Source organism: Motacilla alba, chromosome 1A (genome assembly GCF_015832195.1).
Source record: "Motacilla alba alba isolate MOTALB_02 chromosome 1A, Motacilla_alba_V1.0_pri, whole genome shotgun sequence".
In the NCBI taxonomy this organism is placed as follows: domain Eukaryota; kingdom Metazoa; phylum Chordata; class Aves; order Passeriformes; family Motacillidae; genus Motacilla; species Motacilla alba.
In genome coordinates, this window is record NC_052031.1 from 34,457,507 (window position 1) to 34,476,573 (window position 19,067).

General features: G+C 38.1%; 1 protein-coding gene and 1 long non-coding RNA gene across 4 annotated transcripts in view; one reads left to right on the forward strand and one right to left on the reverse strand.

The window, feature by feature from the left end:
- The window catches only part of FRS2 (fibroblast growth factor receptor substrate 2), a 51,801-nt gene extending 34,958 nt beyond the window's left edge, over window positions 1–16,843 (forward strand). For 2 of the 3 annotated variants that reach the window (XM_038153837.1, XM_038153836.1), the window contains 5 exons: window positions 870–961; window positions 2,763–2,949; window positions 5,965–6,123; window positions 6,927–7,090; window positions 9,128–16,843. In XM_038153837.1, the coding sequence (XP_038009765.1) occupies window positions 896–961; window positions 2,763–2,949; window positions 5,965–6,123; window positions 6,927–7,090; window positions 9,128–10,078 (1,527 nt within the window). In that variant the 5' untranslated portion in view covers window positions 870–895 and the 3' untranslated portion in view covers window positions 10,079–16,843. Of the gene's footprint in view, window positions 1–869; window positions 962–2,762; window positions 2,950–5,272; window positions 5,305–5,964; window positions 6,124–6,926; window positions 7,091–9,127 lie in introns of those variants that run through there. The other variant, XM_038153838.1, reaches the window with a different exon arrangement.
- Window positions 16,844–18,316: 1,473 nt separating this feature from the next.
- On the reverse strand, window positions 18,317–19,058 carry LOC119708487. Its single transcript, XR_005259085.1, has 2 exons — window positions 18,905–19,058; window positions 18,317–18,692 (listed from the first exon to the last, which is right to left on the reverse strand). It is a non-coding gene; the product is annotated as an uncharacterized LOC119708487 (long non-coding RNA).
- Between the last annotated feature and the right edge of the window lie 9 nt (window positions 19,059–19,067).

Consider the following 19,067-nt stretch of genomic DNA (forward strand, 5'->3'; position numbering starts at 1 on the left):
CACACAGAAGTCTTTAAATGAAAATTCCAAAAATATCAAGGTGGGTTTTTTTTGTTTCATTACTTTAGCCGTGCTGTTCAGTGTTACTTGAGTATTTTACTGTTTTAAAATGAATGTGCAACACAATTTAATCCAAATGGGACTTAACAGAAATAAGGAAACCCCAAGTTTTAAAATATTTGTGTTGAATGTGGGTTTTTTTCCTTCCCTTGTCTTTGATTACATAGTTTGATATACGGTGCCATATGGGAAATGTTCTAAATTGGAAGCACAGAGCCTCACTGCTCTGTGGCTGCCAGCAGAGGGCTGCCTGCTGGCCTGGAACTCCTCTTGGAGCCCCTGGAGCTGCCAAAGCCAGGGCAGGCTCTCAGGGCTGCCATACGGGCTCTTTGTGTTGCCTGTGCCTGGTAACCTGCTACAGCCCAGGGCTTCTACTGTCTCTAGTGCTGTGCTCCTGAGCCAGGGAGTGCTCATTTAGATGGAACTGGAATGCAGATAGCTGCCTTGTGTAAAAGCCTGGTTTAGGAAATGAAAATGTCACACAAGAAGTGGCTGGGTTTTGTTTTCCCCCAAGCTGCTACCATGGGAATTAAGGTGACAAATCAAATGAGTCTGTTTGGTAGTAACCTCAAGGTGAGTTGTTGGTAGGACTCTTAACAGCTCAGTGTTGCCACTCCTTACTGTCAAATCCAAATTAACTACCATATTTGTAGTATCTGTGTTGACTTTTTTATTAAATGCGACTGGAAGATTCATCATGAAGAATTGTATGTCAGAGTAATTTGCATTGGGTTGTTTGTTGATGTTACTTCATTTTTACATCAACTAAAGGATAATTTTGTTGGCTGGTTTTCTTTTTTCCCCTTTAGAGATCAGATGGTCTTCTGAAGAAGTCATGGGTAGCTGTTGTAGCTGTCCAGATAAAGAAACTGTCCCAGATAACCACCGAAACAAGTTTAAGGTATGCAGCTGGTGTGATGTGCTGTGAACTATTTTGTTGTTTTCTTACAGACCACGTCTGTGATAAAAAAAAAAAGTAATGAAAACAGAGTGCAAATTTCTGAACAGTTGAAACACTGCAATTGCAGGTGCCTGTGGCTACAGGTTTCTCTTGTGCCTTTAAGAAACCCTCTCTTCTCAGCGGTGACAGGAATTCCCTAGACAGGGTAGGCTTTTTAGGACAGTTTTGATCTTCAGGAGAGAGAAGAAGCCTGTGATTTTCATCCATCTCCATTTCAGTTGGTAGAGCCCAAGTAAGTGGTGTTGCCTATAGAAAGTTACATTAGGAAAGGAGTCCTTAGCATAAGGGAATAAATAGCTTTTGGGGAAGTGTGATTATGAACCTGAATGTGGGGTCATCAATAGAAAATTTTAGGACTGCTGATTTGACTTGAATGTTGCTACTGATTATGCATTTTGAAAACTCTTGTCCTTTATGTGGAGAAATTTTATTTCTAAGTTCCCTTTTGTCTCAAAAATCTCTGGAATTTATAAGCCTGTGAACACTCACTCATGTGCTTGACATGCTGAAGTCAGTGACTGTAAGTCAACACACCTTTGCATAGGTCACACAAGTCAGATGTGCTTCTGTGCTCCAAACTGTCTCTGTGAGTTTACAAAGGAATGTAATGCTTCCATAGTGAAAACCGATTCATGTGTTGCCTTAGGGAAACCATGAAGTAAGCTTTAAAGCCATGGGAATTTCTGGAAATGTTTAATATTATCAGTTAAGAAAGCTGAAGGATAAAATATTTTTCTGTTTTGTTGCTCTTTATGCATCACTTTGTGTAACTAGTTCCTATTTTTCTCCTTGTAGAATTTCTCTATTGTTTGTTTAGCAGGGGGGGTGGGGGAGGGAGAGATGAAGGAATGTAATCTGCAAAATGAGGAAAATGGGCATAAGCCTCACAGGCAGATGAAACGATTCCTAATTCTTTTCAATTGACTAGATTTCAAGTTGAAAATGTATTTTTTTAAGGAGTAACATTCCTGTAGGGATTTTTTTCGGTAGCTTTTTTATTGATTAAGAAAGAATCCTACTAAAAGCAGCATTGTGAGGTAAAATAGAGGGGAAATATATATTGTCCAAATTCTATAAAGGATGCAGATGACCTCAAAACTGGCTTAAAAGCAGAAAGAGCAAGAGTTTAGCTTTATATACATTTTTTCACACAAGATAACTATAAGGTATTTGAAGTATTTGTTGACTTTTAAAAGGCAGCAAAATGTCTAAAACTGTCAGGTGATTCTGCACAGTGCAAAGCTATACATGTATGGGAAGGAAGCTTTATCTTGGAGCCACTTACCCTTTCTCATTCCTTTTCCCAACTGTAAGCAGGGTTATATGACAAAGCAAATATTTTTTTTTAATAGAAATGAGGCTCTGAAAGATTCCATTATCTGAGGTATGCCTTATCCATGTGGGAATACTAGAATATGTACATAAAGCCAGTTTAAAAAAATATTTAACTTACAAATCCCCTCTACTTTAAATTTCTCATCAGATTTTATAGTAATGTTAGGCAGCCTCATTTGTATTGTTTTTAAATAAGTATTATTTTAATTTTTAAAATTCTGGGTTAGGGTAGCACAGAAACTAGTTTGTTAAGTTCTTTTTTTGTTTTTTTTTTAAGGATTTTAACAAGGATTTTAACTAATACAATAGCACAGATGGAGTCTACCAGCCAGGCATTAAGATTATTAAAAGTGGTGTTGTTTCTCAAAAGACTTAATTACCTAATGCTTTTTAATATTTTTTATAGGTTATTAATGTGGATGATGATGGTAATGAACTGGGTTCTGGCATAATGGAACTTACAGATACAGAACTAGTTTTGTACACCCGTAAAAGGGACTCTGTAAAATGGCACTACCTCTGTCTCCGTCGCTATGGCTATGACTCAAATCTTTTCTCTTTTGAAAGTGGTCGAAGGTGTCAAACTGGACAAGGTATGTGGAAATGTTGTATATAAAGCTTCTTGCAAATTTATTTGATGTATTTGCCAGTCCTTTGGCAAGAGTTTTAAAGACTATAGTTCTGTATGTGAATGTGGTTTATGGAAAAAAATTACCTTATGAGGAATGGTCTTCTGGTAGAATGAGGATTTGAGTTGCACGTGGTTTTTGGCATTTGTAGGTCTGGAGGACTTCAAGGTTCCATGTGAGTATTCTTTTGCTCAACTTGGGAGGTGGTTTTGACCGGGAAATTCTCCTGCCTCAGAGGCTGACTTGACTTCCGGGGGAGGCAGTAGAATCTGAAACTGTGGAGGAATGCCCTCAGAATTCAACAAATTCTCTATTTTTAAGGTTTTAAGAGCCTGGAGCACTGATATGAACAGGATGTCCCCAGCTTATTATTGTTCTCAGTAATGCTCTTGTGTTTCATCCTCTTCCTAAAGCAAATACCACTTCCATTAGTATCAGTGACATAATTCTCAAACTTTGATGTCTTTGTATGAGGTGTATATACTTCAGCTGTGCTCAGTTATTTTTTGATTGGCTTTCATCAGAAAAAGATTGTTACCTTTCCAGACCATGCTTACCTTGGCCAGGGTTGGCTCCCTCTGAGAATATTGAGGTGTTTCTCTCTTCCCTGAAGCAGTCCCTGAGGGAGCCGCTGTTTCTGTTGAGCTCTCAGCCTTGTTTTGCATCATCCTACTGTGAAATAGCTGTGTGTGGTTGGAATTCTTATGCATTCATATGCTGTGAAATTAAGTTCCAATATTCTTCTGGATTTTTGGCATTTACCAGTGTTCTTATCAATAATTTTAGACATTGAGAAATCACAGGTTTTGTTTTTTAATTTCACTGTTAAAAAGTCAGAAAGATGGAAGAATTGGAGCATATATAAATCTAGCCAATATTCATTGTCCAAGCAGAGACAAAGGAAGAAAAGGGTTTTTTTCTTTTTAATGGCTGTTTAAAAGGCACTCTCAGTTCATCCCCTAATGAGAAATGGAGATATTTTCAAGCATTGAAGTATACTCCATACTAAAGTAACTTTTCATAATTCTTAAAGTAATAAACTTTGTTTTGAAGATAATCACTTTAATGTGTTTTGCAGTTGAATTTACTGTTTCTTCTGAACATTGAAAACACATACTAATAATACTTAATTGAAATACTAATTTGAAGGTTGTTCTCTACAGTCTATTAGCAAGTCTGCAAAATCTTACACCAAGGCTAATTGTCTTCTCTGCTTTCTTTCTAATTTTTCCTTTTTTTTATAAACAAGATTAAGCAGGCTGTGTAAGCAGCAACCCTTTCCTCCCTCTTTTGTTTCTTGCCTTCCTTATGTAATACTAAAATACTGTGAATATTGGGAAAAAGAAATCTGGCAGAAAATGTTCTCTGCTGCCCTTTTGCAATGGAACATTGTTCCTGAGACCTACAGTGGGTTTTGTGGGCACAGTTGCAAAACTTCATCTTCACTTCATGGGATGACCAAGAAGTTTTTCATTTGAGAATTCCCTGAATACTGCCCAGCAACTTCTTACATTAGTCAGTATTCTTGTTTCTGTTTTTCCTTTAATATCAAGTTATTTCTATTGTTAAGTTGTGAGAAGCAAAGATGATGAAACATTGAGTTTGTGCTAGGTATTAAAAACCTTGCAGACATGTCTTGGGAGCACATGTAACAGATAATTCAGGATATAAAACCTGGAGAAGTTGGTATGTCACCATGTTGTGTGGCAGATCACATTGTATTTAATACGATTGTATTTAAAGGCAGCTGAATTTCTCAGAAACATACTGGGAGGTTTTTAAAGTTTCTGAACCTAGATTTTTAAAAAAATTCTGGGTTTTGTCTATTAATATTCAAATATCCAGTGTGAATGTTCAGAAATATACAAAATATTAAACACAGACTATTGTACATGGCTGGATTAGGGGTCAGGGACATATAGTAGTAGAAGTTCTGTAGCTGCAGTGTTGCAAACCTGGAGCTTATTCAGTGCAGCAGCTGCATATTAATAGCTAAGCATTGTTCCTCATAGGCCATTTGGTATGTTCCCAGCTGGGGTTGTGTGATCTTCTGCCATGTGAAGCATTTCTGGTGTTTCTGATGTGTCACAGCTCTGCATCCCTAAATAAATATATGATGGTAGTAATTGCCAGCATATTCACATAACTGCACTTACAGAAGTGGCTATATAGGTAGGTACTTTTCAGTAAAGAGTGTTTTAAGATTGTAATACTCACTTTAAAAAATGAGCACCTACACCCACGTTTAACAAGCATGTCAACTTTAACTTCATGCTTTCAATGGAAGAATAATCCAAAGCTGCGACTTTGCTGGTGAGGGTAAGTTGGGACACTCCCTGCTGTTCAAAGGCAAAGTGGCACAATACACACGCAAAGTACATGGTATTGCTGCTAACTTTGTGCTCTGTGTCTATCCTTTAGCCTAAAGCAATTAGTTTGTTACTGTCTGTTTCACACAGTTTGTCTTACTAGCTTTTCATTTTAGTATTCTTAAAGAAACTAAATTTGTATCCAGTGTTTAAATCCTTTTCTGTTGTGCAGGTATCTTATTTTTATGGTAGTTTAATAGAAATCTGATTTAGGAAATACAGCTTTGTAGCACCACTGTAGTTTCATGTAATGGTTTTATAATACACTTTTATTTTACAGGTATCCTTTTTATTAGCTTAAAAAAAAACCCCACTTGTTTTTTTTCCCCTCATTTAGCGCGCAAAACTTAGTTTTGCTCCTAACTGAATCAGTTTTCTGTTCTTATTTAACTTTTGGTGCATGGGAACCGTATTCTTCTGTTAGATAACCACTTTAAAGGTTGTCACAGTAATTTTGTGTGTTTTGGTGCAAGAAAAATTTCGTAACACTTTTGCTTCTTTAACAGGTATTCATTATGTGGATTCCGGTTCTATTTCTTGCAAGTTATATATATTGTAAGGCATGTTTCTGAGTTACAGGATTTTTATTTTTTTTTAAATGTATTTATAGGAATCTTTGCCTTTAAGTGCACCCGGGCAGAAGAGCTATTTAACATGTTACAAGAGATAATGCAGAATAATAGCATAAATGTGGTAGAAGAACCAGTAGTAGAAAGGAATAATCATCAAACTGAGTTGGAAGTACCAAGAACCCCTCGAACACCTACCAGTGAGTATGGTTCCACTGTCAGATGACATACCTGAGTATAATGTGGCACTTAGCTGAAAATAGCATTTGATTTGAATTTAATCTTTAAGTAATTAAAAAGAAGGGTAATTTAAAGCTAAGAGGTAGTAATGCATTCTCTCGAGGTACTTGCTGAGGATTATCTTCAAGAAGTAAGTTTTGGTAACTTAGTTGTTGCATAAGAACACTTATGAATACACCTATTGAATTGCTTTATGATATGTCAACATGCTTTACCTGTAGCATTTCAGAGAAATGTTAAAGTTGGGCAATATTTCAAACTTTTTATTAGGGGAAAAAATACTGTTTAAATCACATGTGCAGTTGGTTTGGAATCTTTCTTTTCCTCTGAGTAGGTGAATGGATGAGTGAAGCATTGACCTAAAATTTTCTGGTATTCTTGAAATCTCAGGCAGATGGCTTGATATTCGAAACTAGGAATTCCAGTTTATTGATGATTTCAGAAAAATGGAAGCTTAGATAAAGGAGTCTCTGTTTGTCAGGGGGAGATGTTAATGGGGGAAGGAGAAGTTGGAAGGGGTTTACTGGCTGTGTAACAGACCTAGTTTTCAGTGGCTGCTTCATAAATGTGTTCTGGTAAATACCAGGATGCTATTCTGTTTTCCATTTCCTTCCTCCAAGCAAAATTGAGCTTTGTGAATACTTAATATTGTTTTACATATTTTACGTTCTCTTTTGAAAATTAAATAGAAAATATAAAGTATCTTATATACAGTAAAATGTTCTATTTTAATATGGTTTTGGCTGTTTTCTAATTGAATCAGCTCCTGGATTCAATGCACAAAGTTTACCCAACGGCTATCCCAGATACCCATCTTTTGGAGATGCTTCATCACACCCTTCCAGCAGACACCCTTCTGTCGGCAGCGCACGCCTCCCCTCTGTCGGTGAAGAATCAACACATCCCTTACTTGTAGCAGAGGAGCAAGTGGGTGTTTTTTTCCCTTCATACAACTGACGTTCTACATTACTTCAGATTTTTCTAATTATTGTTCTGTAGGCTTTCACTTGCGTTTCAGTATCAGGTGTAAAGTATTCCTGCAGTATTTTAACTACCTCAGAAAAGTGTTTGCCTTGCCTCTTTAAAATGATACTTCGTAGAATGGCTTGCTGAGGAATCTGTATTTTATATAAAAGTAAAGATGCAGAAAGTATGTGTTTGCATTATACTATTTTCAAAAAATTCAGTAACTATTTTTAAACATGAGTAATTGTACATTATAATGAGAGATCCTGGTCAAAAAGCTTCTTTATATGTTAGTCTTCTATTTGCCAAAAAGAAGTCATGGAATAATTTAGGTTAGAAGGGACCTCCAGTCCTCTAGATCAAAGTTTTAAGTTAGAGACAGCTGCACAGAGCATTGTCCTGGTCATGTTTTGAATACTACAGGCAAGGGGATTCCACAGAATCTGAGCCATGTGTTCCAGTGTTTCACCACTGTTGTTGTGAAATCATTTCTCTCTGTGTTACCAGATTTTTGCCTGTTACATCTGGTGTTGGTTGTCCCTTGGCCTTTTGCTGAACATCCCCAGAAAGGGTCTGATGGCTCTGTCTTTGCTTTATCTGTTAGGTAGTTGAAAACAGCTATTGGGTGGTTCCTGCATTCTCTTAAAATGAAACTAAGATGGTGTCCTCAGCATCTCCTTGTATGTCATGTGTTCCAGCTCCTCTCTAGTCATGGCCCTCCACTGCACTAGCCTCAGTAAGGTGCTGTCTGTCATGTACTCTGGAGCTCAGGTTCAGTCTTGAGAGCTGAATTGATGGTAATAGTGACTTCCCTTAACTCACTGGCCGTGCTATTGCTAGCACAACCCAGTGCATATTTGGTTTTCATTGCTGCAAGAGCAATGTGTGACAGGAAACAGTGTTGGAAACCAGAGAGCGTAGCCAGAGCAGAGGGCTGTGAACTGTCTTGTGGGAAAGGATTTGTTAGGAGCCCTCACAGAAGAGCTCAGGTGTTATCATTGGAGTTACTGAATAGTAAGTGAGTTAAAAAAAATCAGTGGAGGAGTCAAGTGATCTGGTAAATGACACTTCAGCTGGCAGAGCTTGACAGAGAGGTTGGCAAGCTACATGACTGCTGCTGTAAAATACTACTTTTGCTGTTTGGTTATCCAGACATAGAATTAAAATTTAGAGAAGGAACCCAGTCTTTCCCATTCAGCCTTGTATTGATCCACTGTGGAAAATGGAGGGATATAACCTAGGAGGGTATCTCTCCCTTTCTTAGTGACATACAGTGCCAACTCCTGCTTCTTTTTAATTTTGAATGCCACACTACATATGGAATTGTATAGTTTTCTTGAGTTCCTGTTCTTAGGAGGCTGTTAGCTCTTGAAGAAAGAATGGATAGTTCTTCCCTGAAGAAGTGGTTGGGTAGTCCCAACCTCTCTTTTTGTTCCTGGAGTAGTACACAAGGCAAAAGACAAGGATTTTCTTAGGTCTCTCTGTGGTTTTCTTTTTGGTTGGTTTTTTTTTTTTTCTTGTATGGACAGTAGCTTTCCTTGCAGTGTGGAAGTTACAAACATAAACTTAGCCAAAGTAATTGTTGGTCTCTGGTAAGGGACAACAAAGTAGAGCTCTCAGTGGTCTGCCCAGGTAAAGTTATGAGCTAGGCTGGAGCAGCCCAAGGTGGTCTTGATTAGAGCCAAACTCTAGAACTAGAGCACAACTGAGATAAAACATCAAATAAAAATAATTATCAGTGTAAGGTATAAATTCTGTTTTTTCATTAGAGGAACATTAACATGACTAATAACAGAAGTTCAGGGAAAAAACCTAAAACTGACTACAGTTCAGCAAAATGCAAGAGAGGTGACTTTTGCTCTTAAACACCTGCCATCACAAGTTTTTCTTTTCAGGTATTCTGATTAGAAAAGTGGGGACTTAAGAAACTAATAAATTTGGAGGGGGAAGGGAAGGCACAATAGTGTTTGAATTTCTTCTTTTTTCTTTCCCTTTTAGGTGCACACTTACGTAAACACTACTGGAGTACAAGAGGAAAGAAAAAATCGATCAAGTGTGCATGTGCCACTGGAATCAAAGCTTTCAAACACTGAAACAACTAAAGTGAAAGAAGATCAGATGTGTACTGATGACAGAGATGCTCAGGTTCTCCTGGAGCCTGAAGGAGTGAAGTTTGTTTTAGGACCAACACCTGTTCAAAGGCAGTTAATGGAAAGAGAGAAACTGGAACAACTTGGGAGAGATCAAGTTAGCGGCAGCAGCACAAACAACACTGAATGGGACACTGGGTACGACAGTGATGAACGTAGAGAGACACCATCTGGTAATAAATTGGTGTATGAAAATATAAACAGGTTATCAATTCCTAGTGCCTCAGGGGTCAGGAGAGGTCGCTTGACATCAACCAGTACCTCAGACACCCAGAACATTAACAACTCTGCTCAGAGGAGAACTGCGCTGCTGAACTACGAGAACTTGCCATCCTTGCCTCCTGTTTGGGAAGCCCGGAAACTGAGCAGAGATGAAGATGACAGTTTAGGACCAAAGACCCCGTCTCTGAATGGCTACCACAATAACCTAGATCTAATGCATAACTACGTCAATACAGAGAATGTAACAGTACCAGCAAGTGCTCATAAAGTAGAATTTACACGACGTCGGGACTGTACCCCAACGGTCTTTAACTTTGACATTAGGCGTCCAAGTTTAGAACACAGGCAGCTCAACTATATACAGGTTGACTTGGAAGGTGGTAGTGACTCTGACAACCCTCAGACTCCAAAAACCCCCACCACTCCACTTCCGCAAACTCCAACCAGGCGCACAGAGCTGTATGCTGTGATAGACATTGAAAGAACTGCTGCTATGTCAAGCTTGCAAAAAGCACTGCCCCGAGATGACGGTACTTCTAGGAAAACTAGACATAACAGTACTGACCTGCCTATGTGAGCCTGGGGAGCATTGAATCATTTGCACCTTTTGTGAAGTTTATAAAATTGAAGATGCGAGTACTTTGCATTTCTTAACACTAACGCCTTTTATAGACTAATAGAACTTTTTCTGCATACTTCATGTACTTGTCTTACTAAAGGGAATTAATGTAGAGCAAGTATTCATTTTAGGTAACACTATTTCATTCTACAATAGAAGTAATTACTGCATAGCAGCATCACCACCTTTCACAGTGCCTCTTTAATTGATTAGAGTCTGAGTGACATGCCAGTTTTGAATTTATAAATATTCTGGTCTGGTGCCTATACTCATTAATGGCATTTATAACACTTTTTAAAGCCTCTTGATATGTGCATTATTAGCAGGTAAACCTAATCTTCCAATATACGTATCTGACGTTCATTCCTCATTGAAGTGGTTCCTCCAGAATGAATTGTGTGTAATATGTGTAATATGTCACATGGTTTGACATGCACAGGATATATTGGTTCATCTCAAGGAATATAAACACCACACCTTTTTTGTCTGTGGGCAAGAAGGCCTCTAATTCCTGACAGTTTTCTTAACTTGTGTGGTATTTGAGAGGTCCCATTGATGGTTGTTGATCAGAGCTATAAACACATCAAAAACCAACCTTAAGCTCCTTCCGTTGGAATAGAATTCCAAGTGACATATCAAATTCCCTCTGAAATCTGACAAAATTTTTATCTCATTAGAGTTTCGGGGTTTTTTGTGAAGGAATTCACAGGTGGGCTGTATGAATTAAGGCTCTCTTGTCATTTCTTAGTTCAGTGTGCCTTCTTTTCTTTGCATTTGTGTGTTTCCTTTTTATTTGTTTCATAATGTCTTGTTTTAAAAGTCACAATTTTGTACATAGCTTTAATTGTTCAGGATCATCTATGTGTTTGTCTTACTCTCTGCGTTTGACAAAGCAAGACTCTTGAAGGTCAAATGGTTGTCTTCGTCCAGTGTTCTACTTTTTTATGCCTGACAGAAATATCCCAGCTCTCCAGCAGCATGCATTATTGCACAACTGGAAAGGTTTATTATGCAGTTACTGTCTTCCTCTAAAGCATCAAACACAGGTTACAGTGGAGGCAGGGTACTGGACTTGATAGTTCTTTATAGGAAGTTGTACGTTCTAGCAATGTGCATCCATAGGTGATAGTGTACTTTAATTTAAAAAGATACAAAGTAAATTATCTGAAGGTAGTATTATCTATGAGCATACTTGTTTTCCTTTTGCGGTTGGTGAATTTGGTTACAATGATGGCTGCTCAGTGTTACAGGTACATCCAGGTAGAATGTTGTTTGTTGAATATGCCAGAGGCACCCTTAGACTTTTATTTTTTTCTGTTTTGTTTATTAATACTCCGAATAATCTTAGAATTCTGGCAGTATTGCAGGTGCACCTTGGTACTAGCAGCAGAAGAGATTGCCCTTGAGCCTGTGATTGCAAAGGAACTGACACTTGTGTGAACTGGTATGATGTAAAATAACCCTTGAACTGTGAGGACAAACATGCAAGAAAAGCCATTTGGAGATCTGAAAAAGCATTAAGGATCTCCATGCAATATTTGAATTGAAGTTTTAGAAAAGCCAAACTACAACTATTGTCTGTCTTTTAAATTGGTGTTTATTTCTGTTCCTGCAACTTTTTTCTTTGGTCTTCTCTCATTTAGTAGTGGCAGCAGTAGTAGCAGCACCTGAAATATATGTCTCTTGCCATAGCAATAGGTGGCGTCAGGCCACCTTTTCCCTCTGGCTTTCATTATTCTTTACAGACTGTATGGTACTGAAATACCAGATGGACAAAGAACATAATTTGCTGAAGTAAAAGATGAGAATCATTGAGACCATTGTGAGGAACTTAGAAGAGATTTTTTAAATAAAAACCTTATTAATTATTTCATGGTCAGCTTCTGCATACTCTTGTGATAGACTCGCTGACTTGTGAGGAGACCTTGGTACTCAAGAAGGTAAAGGCCACCTAGAGCTTGGCATTTTAAAGGCTGTAGCCAGGTGGGGTGTTGGTCTCTTCTCCCAGTCAGCCAGCAATAGGGCAAGAGGACATAGGCTTAAGCTGTGCCAGGTAGATGTTAGCAAGAAATTCTTCACAGAAAGGCTGATGAGGCATTGGAGTGTGCTGCCCAGGGAGGTGGTGGAGTCACTGTCCCTGGAGGTGTTCAAGGAAAGACTGGACATGGCAGTTGGTGCTGTGGTCTTATTGGCAAGGTGGTGTTTGGTCGTAGGTTGCCTTCAGTGATCTCAGAGGTCTTTTCCAAGCCTGCTGATTCTGTGATTCTGTAACTGCTCCCTTACATCTTTGCCGTTGCCTCACCTTATGGACCTCCTGGTCTGTACTGAAGAGAAATTACCATGTATTGCAAAATACTCACCGGGTTAATAATATTGGTGTGATTCTTGTTCTTAGCATATAGCTCACTTCAATTTGTGAGCTGCATGTGTTTTGAGGCAAACCTGTTTGATCTAGCTAGCTGCTTAGCAATATATGGTCCCCATCTGTATAGTTTGGACTAATTAACTGGACCCTTAAAACACACCTGTGAGGCAGGGAAGTAATAATATTCTTAACTATTAAATAGGGTAGCAGAGGCTTTGGGTAGATCATAAGTGACCTGGTGAAATTGCAACAAGCAGCCATATCCTTCCTTAGTTCCAGTGCACTGTCCTATGCATTTATTCTGAATAGTCTCAGATAAAAGGAATGGTCTGAGCAAATTTTTTTACATTGTTGCAAGTTTCACAATGTTTTCTTAGCTCTGGTCCCCCAGAATTGAAAACATACTGAAATTTCAACTGTCTGTAGCCTTAATTATATTAGGAAGTCTGATGACATATTTTCCAGGATTAATTTTTTAACCTGTGTCTCACAGGTGGGATAATGCTTTCTCGTTGTGTGTACGCTGCAAACATGCTGGGTAGTCCCTGTCACCACACTACTCATCTTTAGCATTCCTTATTTTCTTCCCCTTGAAGTAGATGCAGTTGCAATGCACTTTACCCTTTGAGACTTGGTAAATATTTTTTCAATTCAGTCTCTTTTAAAGGCTGTGATGTTAGATTTAGTGTCTGTAATCTAGGATTCAGTTTTCAGCTGAAGTCTCTCCATGGTATTTAGATCATATTTATTTTGGGCCCACAGGTGTATAGACTGAGAAACTAGAAATATGTAACCATTTTCTTTAGTAAATGTGGCATGTTAAGTTTACATAAACTAGGTCCTGTAAAAATGGTAGCATCTCCATCCAATTCTACTTTTCATCCATGATGTGCAGTCGGTTGCTGCCCTTCAAACACATTTGACAAGGGGAAACCTTTACCTGTAGGTATTCCTTAGTGCAATGATTTGGGAAAGACATACATTACTGTATATTTTAAACAAGGAAACTGAGTTTTTAAAGAACACAAAAAAGTGACCAAAAGTACATAATATTGTGCTAGAAATACAGGGAATGAGAATTTATTCCATTGTTATATCAGGAAAATAATATTTTCCTCAAAATCATGTCAGAAGGAGGACCAATTGTTTTAAATTTTGTGGTGTTTTTTGCTAACTTTTTCAATATTGTTTTAAGAAGACCATTCTAAAAACCATGACACTCATTAGAACATCTTTTGTTTCCCCCAGTAAGTATGTTCTGCATTTAACAGGGGTTGAATCTGATGATGTGCATTGAAGCACTATTCCTATTAAAGTCTTGAGAGCTTTTATAGAAAATACAAGTGTTAAAGTAGAAATTTCATATAATGGATTGATGAAATGTCCTTCCCCCCCACCGCTCCCCCCACGCAGTGTTTGGATACTTGTGTGTGTTTGCACCTCTGACTAGGGCTTGGTTGTAAAAAGGATCATGGAAATGTGTAAAGTGTACAAAGTCCAAACCAATGTCAAAACAGGGCTGCTTTTTATAGGTGACAGATCAGCAGTTGATTTTGCTGGTTTTATAACACTGTGTATGGCTCAAAATCTGGCTGTTCTTGTTTTTGTTTTATATTTACCATCTTCTCAATGAGAGAGATTCAAGAGAGAGCAGATTGTTCTTATTCACTGTCGGTGAAGTAAGAGTGGAAATTCTGATTCATGTCAGTCACTGGTTTGATCATACAATGATGTATCTGATTTGGACGTCTATTTTTAAGCAGTATTCCTCGCTTCATGTAAGGTGAGGTCAATGGTGAAATTCCATTTCTGCACTGTACTAATTTATTTAATGGCTGCAAATAAGATGAAACTAATGGAGTAGGAACTAGTAGTGGACTTAAATCTGAAATTCTTCTATTTCCCCTAAAGGAGTCTGGTCCTTCATTGTGATAGATAGAGTTAGGTATTTTTTGGAATTTAATGATATGATCTTTCCCATCTCTTCCTTGAGGTAGCAATTCAGGCATTTATATTTGACAGTATTTACTTAATATAAAACTAAGTTCATTTATTATATCTTTATTTTTAATTCATATACACTCCAAGAAAAAAAAAAAACAGAAGAAATTCCATCACAAAAAACTGCGTTAAGATGGAGTCAGGTTTGCTGATGTCCTTCTTGCAGAAGATTATGAAAAAGGAAGTCATGTTGAGGTTCTTTCACGATCTTTAGGAATTACTTCCTCTTTTGGACAAGATGAGTGAATCAGAAGAAAAAAAAAAGAGCAACTTAGCATCTGCAACTCTGACCATGTATACATTATTTCTTGTGCTGTGCTGTAAGGATTGTGAGTAAGTCTGTCAGATGTCTTATGAGGATATTTTCCTAACACGGTGTTTACTCCAGATTAACGCAGTATTTTGTTTGGAAGCATGTAGGTGTACAGGTAGAAATAGAATATGAGAAATAAGGTTGATGAAACAAGTGTTGGACATTTCTATATTTTTATACATTATGAAGGGCATTTTTGAAATTTTTCTTGCAGTTTTAGTAATTATTTAGTGTGGTAATATACATATATTGTGACAATGTTTTCCGCTATAACCCATTACTTTGATGTAATTCTATTTTATGTAGCAAATATGTGTATATAGAAAGGAGATTATGTAAAAACTATGATTAAGAAATAGGCTCAAGCCCTTCAGAACAGGGACTGTCTTCCTCTGTGTCTACAAAGTACTAAATGCCTTGGGGTCCCAGCCAGAGCTCCTGTCTGAGACCTGTAGTGACTGAATTGCCAAGTGAGGAGTGTGGGGGAAGCAGCTCCCTGCGTTCCATGAGAAGCCTTAGTGTGAAAGGTGCCGTGCAGCTCACCCTGCCAGTCCCCGGTGCTGGGGCTGTGCAGTGTACTGCTGTTCCCAGCCCCGCCTGCCAAGCGACCCAGGGAGCCCAGAGTATCCTTTGCTCCAGCCCTTCCCCTTGGCAGTTGGAAAGGAAGTCTGACAAGGAGCTTTGATGTCATCAGGAAATCTTCCTTGTTAGCGGGGTGACCCTTCCAGAGCTTGTTCGGTCTGCATGCAGTGTCCTTTGAAGATGGAGAAATGATTCCTTTTGACTTCAAGGGCCACTGGATGTGCTCCTGCAAGATCAAGTACTGCTGGCGTAACAGCTCTGTTACACCTGAGGACCTGCTTGGTCAAGTTCTTCAGGAATGGTCTAAAAAGATGTAAAAATATAAATATATTTAATTACATGTACTGAAAACCAAATCCTATTTGTTGTGGTCAGAGTTCAGATTATTATGGGAATTTTGATTTCTTAGTCATAGTTCCATATATGTTGCTTTAACTGTTGTGTATGAAAGAGGAAGTGATTCGAAAATGTGTGAAAGATCAGGATTACACCTGTTTTTTAATGGTAATGTTATTTAGGAAAGGATGTCAGCGAAGTTAACTCCATAATAATGCAGGTTTTTTTGCATTGGAATACGTGTGTGTATCATACACCCACATTTTATATATAATATATTATATATTTGGTACTGACTTTGTATTTTGAAATTTTGCCAAATCGCAAACACGGATGTTCTCACTTGTAAGACTTTGGTACTTAATAACTGAATGTATAAGAAATGCTCTGGTGTGAGAGGAAAGAGTGTTTTATGGTGTCCCACAGTCCAGATGGCTCGACCAGCAGGCACGTTGCCTTTTTCACGTCTCGCTTCATTGCAGCATCACCACCTTTGGTCTCCTGGAAAGCAGTCTGTGTCCCGGCCAAACGCAGGCCAGCCGCGCACCGCACTAGCGTCAAAGCCGACTGGCAGTAGTGATACAGTAGTCACCAGTGTGCCACAAATGCATTTATTAAATGCAGAAATAGACATTTCTACAAAGGCCAAAATCTTAGGTTGTGTGTTCCTTTCTTGTCATTACATTGTATCATATTGTAAGATTATTGTATGTCCTAATTTGCATTATAAAATGTTTTTTTCCTACTTAAAGGCATAAATATAGCAACTTTGTATAAAGGTAGCTTTCTAGATTTTTATTTCTTTTATATAAAAAAGTCTAAACAGTGGGAGTACCATTGCCAAATTGTTTATAAAATTTCATGTAATTTTCCCTGTTCAGTGAATTTGTTTTTACAAACATTCCGTATTTCTTATACTATGCAGAAAGAGTGTATTTTTATGCCATTCCACATTAATCTTAAAAAAATAATAATTTCACTTCTTTTAAGTTGTTGTTATAAAGGAAGCTTACCAAATGTGCATTTTAAAAAAAAATGCGTTATGTACATTTTTCCCCTTACCAGTGCCAACTTCATTTGGAAAAAAAAAAATTGTAGCATGGCAATAAACTATTGATTTTACATTTAAAGTTGTCTGTGGGTTACTTCAGTAGTTTGCAGTGTTAGTGTCACTGTATTGTGTTTTGTTTGTATAATCTTTTTTGCTTTTCTTTTAATCATTGCTTCACGTACCTCTCTCTGCCCTCCTCCCTGCCTCCCGTTCCACTCATGACTCCGTAGCAAAAAAATCCCCGAAACTGATCGTGGTGATCTGAAGTCTGTAAATTCATCTCCAAGATTTTGTTTCATTTCTGCTGGTTTCCTGTCCCACCTTTGTCATGCATGTAGATTGAGATTTTTTTAAATGAGGCATTTTTTTCTTCACATACAGTGCAACTTGAAAAATTGCCCTTGGCACAAGAGAGGTGAGGGCATGGCACAGCTGGGAGAGGGAGGAGCCCAGAACCAGCGCTGCTGCTGTGTTCTTCCTATTCTGCTGCCACTACCTTTACACATTGGAAAGCATAGCTTAGCAATGATCAAAAGCCCCTTAAACCCTATTTACTAATTTGCTGTAGTTTTTCTGTGAGCATTGGATCTTTCAAAGGCCAGAACTTGGATAAGTCTGAAGCACTTTAAAATATTTTTTCTCCCAACTCACCGCAGTGGCAGCAAACGTGAAATAAAATGTATTGCTTCAGTGCACATCTTTATGAAAGCTGTGATTCTGAGAGAAGCTGTTTACATTGTTTTAGTTGTATTATTTGCCCTAGCCAAAACTTAAATAGTTTTTGGCGTAACTATGACAAAAACTAAAGATATTTAAATTGAGTTAGTAGTCTAGTTTCAGAACTTGGTTGTGGAGGGAAATGTATCTAACTCTGTGAAGGAAACAGGATGAAAGGCCTAACATACTCGAGAACTAATACTAACCAGGTATTGACAAAATTAGCAATACAGGTGAGAGTTGGCAGAGTTTTAGTCATGTTCTTTTTTGCTGTCTCCATTGGGATGGATTTCTGTCTCTGGCCAGTTTAAATATAGAAAAAACAACTTTCCATGTATCCTGAGAGTTTAGTACCTAGCAGCAAGAAGAGGGATACCAGCTGAAATTAATTCTTGAAGATGAGTCATACAACATAATACAGGTTGGTTTTGCATTTTTGGTTTTTGGGTTTTTTTTTTTGTTTGTTGGGGTTTTTTTTTTTTTTGTTTTTTTTTGGTTTTTTTGGGGTTTTTTTTATATATGATCAGGTAATGGGCTTTTTGTGTAGAGGAAATGCAGTGACAAAGCAAAGGTTAAGTGTTGTCTCACAGTGGCAAATACAGGATTTTTCAATTTTCCTGTATTGAATTGCAGTGTATGGAGTGGGATTGTGCTGGGTATCTCCTGTTCACAGCTTGTAACTGCAGCCGTGGTGTAAGAGCAGCCATCGGGGATGGGCTGGCAAGCGCGCTGGAGGCCACAAGCAGTAACTAAAAATGCTTCCGACCTCTCTGAGAACTGACCTCCAGGAATATCACAGAACCACTGTGAGAAAAACTCCAATCACTTGGGTTTAAAATTTTAAAAAGTTTACTAGTAATAAAATGGTTATAAAAATAGCAATATAATTAGAGTAATAAAAATTTGAACACTTGCGATTAGGACAACACAAGGCAATAAGAACAAAGAGGTATGGACGGTCCGGGTGCCTTTCCTGGGCAAAATAAGCCCAAAAAAGGATACACGGTAACAGAGGATTAACCCTTAAAAACAATAGCCTGTTGCATATTCATACACCTCATACATGATGCATAAATTCCATTCAAACAAAGGATTCTGTCTGGTCAGCATCAACTTCTTCCTCTGAATCCTAATGGTGTCTTCAGGGCTGAGCGAGGCGGGAAGAAGTTAGTTTCTTCTGACAATGGAGCAATAAATCCTCTTTTCTCTGAAAGATTTAGGTGTCCTGTGGCTGCTATCTGGTACAAATACCTCATTCCTTTCTTTAAAAAAACTATCCCACATACATAGTTTCTATTTTAACATTACGTAATAACCTAAAAGTATATATGAGAAAATTAATGCAGCATAACTTTCTAACATAACACATATAATATTCATCCTAATATTTGCAAAAAAAGCCAATCATAAAATACACACTTTTCACACGCAGCATCATAAAACAGCTTTGGGCTGGAAGGGACCTCAACAATCGCCCAGCTCCAAAGCCCCTGCCATGGCCAGGGACACCTTCCACTCGAGCGGGATGCTCAGAGTCCCATCCAACCTGGCCTCGGACACTGCCAGGGATGGGGCACGCACG